Source organism: Habropoda laboriosa, unplaced genomic scaffold (genome assembly GCF_001263275.1).
Source record: "Habropoda laboriosa isolate 0110345459 unplaced genomic scaffold, ASM126327v1 scaffold23, whole genome shotgun sequence".
Taxonomy (NCBI): domain Eukaryota; kingdom Metazoa; phylum Arthropoda; class Insecta; order Hymenoptera; family Apidae; genus Habropoda; species Habropoda laboriosa.
In genome coordinates, this window is record NW_017100140.1 from 1,215,970 (window position 1) to 1,220,192 (window position 4,223).

Consider the following 4,223-nt stretch of genomic DNA (forward strand, 5'->3'; position numbering starts at 1 on the left):
CAAGCAACTTATTTATGTGCTTCTCCCTTGGATTCCTCCAAACGCTTTCTTTTGCCGCGTTTTTTTTCTCTTCTTTATCGTCTCTTTAGTCGTGTTGGCAATCGACGAAGGAAGGCTGGAATTTCGTTCTCGGTTTGCTCGGGAACGCTTGGTTCCGGTGTGCTGGACAGCTTGCGGACGATTGGAAGATTTTTTCGTAGTGATTGCAAGAGAGAGCTGCTTTGGGAAGATTGTCGATTTAGGTTGCAGAATTTTTCGACCGCTCGGCGAAGCTGAGAATTTCTGATTTGTCGATGTTTACCCTTTAACTACTCGAAAATCACTTTGTAAATTAATAGTCACTGTGTATGAAGCATGTTCAGGAAGTTAAGTTATCACTGTAAAGTGTCTTTATTAAAATGTTATAATAAAAATACTAAATACGAAGGAATGATAGACTTGCAATTATTGTATACAAGACAAGAATGGCACCGGTGGGAATTACATTCCACAAATGTGTGCTGGAGAAACATTCCAACATTCCTGGCTTCACAGAGAAATCAGTACAAATCCGCACAACATTCCTCACGCATTCCAGCATCCTCAACCTCACAAACGAGAATGGAAACGTTGCACGCTCAACTTCCAACGAGCCTCTATCCACGATTATAGCTAGTTCGTTCCTTCCGATCAACTTGTTCACAATTAAGTCAGGCTACGTCGCGAGGCCTGGAACGCGAGATGGAACGAATAACCGTAGGATGAAGGAACGGTGAGCAATTTAGCGGCTTTTCATCGAGTCTCTCGCCTTCCTTCGATGAAATTATTCTCCGTGGAGGAAAAGGAGGGGAGGAGTAAGGGGGCGGCGTATGCGGCCATTTTCTGGCTCTGTGAACCGCAAAAAAAGTGGTGGACCACCGCCGCGAGCCGGACGACGTGCCTCCCTTGGTCACGCTCGGTTGAGCGGAACCGAAACCGGAACCTATTTGGAGAATTACATCCGGAAGCATTTCCTGCCCCCCCGTTGCTGTCCAAGCAACTTATTTATGTGCTTCTCCCTTGGATTCCTCCAAACGCTTTCTTTTGCCGCGTTTTTTTTCTCTTCTTTATCGTCTCTTTAGTCGTGTTGGCAATCGACGAAGGAAGGCTGGAATTTCGTTCTCGGTTTGCTCGGGAACGCTTGGTTCCGGTGTGCTGGACAGCTTGCGGACGATTGGAAGATTTTTTCGTAGTGATTGCAAGAGAGAGCTGCTTTGGGAAGATTGTCGATTTAGGTTGCAGAATTTTTCGACCGCTCGGCGAAGCTGAGAATTTCTGATTTGTCGATGTTTACCCTCTAACTACTCGAAAATCACTTTGTAAATTAATAGTCACTGTGTATGAAGCATGTTCAGGAAGTTAAGTTATCACTGTAAAGTGTCTTTATTAAAATGTTATAATAAAAATACTAAATACGAAGGAATGATAGACTTGCAATTATTGTATACAAGACAAGAATGGCACCGGTGGGAATTACATTCCACAAATGTGTGCTGGAGAAACTGGAACACCATGTGTATCTTCGAAAGATGAAGACATTTCACATTCCTCTTTCCTAAACATTCATTCATAAGACTTCAACTGAATGATTTTCACACTTCATATTTCTGTGTATTTATTTTTTTAAGGCACTTCACATTCCTCATTCCTAAACCTTCCTTCACAAGTCTCCAACTGAATGATCCTCACACCTCATTCCAGACATTATGTTTCCATTCTTCAGTTTTTGGAGATATTACACATTCCTCATTACTAAACCCTTCCCTCACAAGATTTCAATTGAATGAGACTCACACCTCATTCTATTCATCATATATTCCTGTCTTTTTTTAAGACTTCACATTCCTCATTCCTAAACCTCATACCTAAATTGTATCAGTCTCACTCATCATATTTCCGTGTCTCCTTTTTTTTAAGATACTTCACATTCCTCATTCCTAAACCTTCCCTCACAAGACTCCAACTGAATGATCCTCATACCTCATTCCAGGCATTATATTTTTATTCTTCATTTTCTGGAGACACTACACATTCCTTATTGCTAAACCTTCCTTCACAAGACGTCAGCTGAATGATCGTCACACCTCATTCCATACATAATGTGTCAGTGTGTTCATTTTTCAAAGACACTTCACATTCCTCATTCCTAAACCTTCCCTCACAAGACTCCAACAGAATGACCCTCACACCTCATCCTACACATTATGTTTCCATGTGTTTATTTTTTTAAGACTTCGCATTCCTCATTCCAAAACCTTCCCTCGCAAGACACGAACTGAGTGATCCTCACGCCTCATCTTACTCCCACGTTTCCATCTTTAGTATCAAAAAGTTCGCCAAAAGACAATAGCCTCCAAACTGGTCTCCCTGATCCAATATTCCTCACGACGAAACAGCAATATGAAGACCAGCATCCAAGAACACACACACACACACCCGGTTCGTTCATTTTCCCTCAAAGAACCCCGTGGAGTCGAGTAAAGCCAGGGAGCAGAGACAAAAATTATCCCCCGGGGGAATAAAGTGACTCCGACTATCAGAAAAAGACAGAAGACCGAGGGAAAGTATAAACGGACGAAGGAGAAGGTTGGTCGTATCGTGGTTAAAAAGTCGCCAGCAATTCTTACGGTTAAGAATCGTGACCGACTTGATCCACCCTCCCCGCTCGCGACTTTCTCAACGCCTCTGTCCCGCGGCCGATGGTGGCACAATGGCGAACTCGCGCGACGACAGTCGCCCCCGCAGAATGTTTACAATAATCTGAGCGGAGGATCTGCCGTGTGTTATCTATAGAAATACAACGGCTAGAAGAAGAGAGGAGGGTGTACCGAGGGGGGCGGTAGGATTGTTGGCCGCCTCCATTTTCCATTGTTCCGTACCTACTGGGGGGGAAACGCGCTGAGATCGCGCGTTTCTTACATTGCAACCGGAGAGCTTTTATAACGGTTGCACCCGGCGCGAGTGAGTGCGGGAGGCGAAGAAAGGCCGACGATAAAAGAGCCGTTAAGCCTTCGGGAGGAAGAGAAACAATGGGGGAGGGCGACCAGGGAAGATTGAGAGGGAACAACGGGCCTGGGTGGAAAGTTCGGTTGAACCAGGGGGCCCTCCTATAGAAACGAGCGCGAAAAAAACTTGTTGCTATCGTTGCCGGTCGAGGAGGCGGTGGTATTGTTCACTGCGAGTTGTCTGGGATTTTGCTTTGGGACTCTTACGTGCTTTTTGGGACCTGTTTATGTGGGAAATAAGTAAACACTTGTTCGGCAAGATTGAATAAATTTTTAAGTATTTAATAACTATTGCTAAGTATTGCTATTTCATTATACAAAGTATGAAACTTACAGTGCAAGTCGAACAATTAACCTACTGTTGATTAAAAAAACATTTGGTTTCATAATATTGTTTGATATAAGAGAGTACAATTCAACTTTGGGTTATTAATTTCACTTTTTCTAGAAATTTCATATTTCCATTCCACTGCAATTTATTTGGTTAAAAAGGCATGGTGTGAAATGGTTAAGTTCTGAAAACCAAGTCTGGTTCTGCATTTAATCTCCTTCGGTTCCTCCTATTTCTATTATTTTTGTAAGAGTAGGAGGAAGGGATCGAAGATAGGAGAAATTCACAATTGGGTGTCTTCAGTAGCGACACAGTCAATTAGGCGAATAATAAAAGCCATTACGTAATGAAGAGTAGAATGAACGATACAGAGGCCAGGATATCAAGATTGATGATATTTTGAGAGAGTGGCGAATTCACCTAACAAAAGGTGAAAACGTGAGATAATGGTGTGTAAAAAGGATACTTTGAATTTTCTGGAAAAAATGTCGAAAATAAATTGGCTTATTTGAAATAAATGGTAAGTAGAATAAGTTTGAAAAGAAAAGGGGGAAAGGGAACGAAATGTAGACGGGAGATGAAGAATATTCTTCGGGTACAATGGCATAGTCTTGGATGAAACACTGTCAGAGAAATACTGGAATAAGGTAAAATTAGCACGGAGTCTGAGGTGGCGCGGTGGATAGGACGTCTGCCTTCTATGCCGAGGGTCCCGGGTTCGAATCTCGTGACACCCAAAGGATAATTTTCACGGATATATTAGCACGTAGAATAACTAATTGCAACACTGGATCCATGATAACTCTATTATAATACTTAGAGATCCTTCAAATAAACGTAAAAAAAAGTAAAAAAAAAAAAATTCTTCC

At 42.3% G+C, this 4,223-nt stretch overlaps 1 protein-coding gene across 1 annotated transcript in view; it reads left to right on the forward strand.

Moving 5' to 3' along the window:
* The first annotated feature begins 464 nt into the window (after positions 1 to 464).
* The window catches only part of LOC108580049, a 190,395-nt gene continuing 186,636 nt past the window's right edge, over positions 465 to 4,223 (forward strand). Inside the window, exon 1 of the mRNA XM_017943712.1 lies at positions 465 to 654. Coding sequence (XP_017799201.1) covers positions 465 to 654 — 190 coding nt within the window. The remainder of the gene's footprint in view (positions 655 to 4,223) is intronic.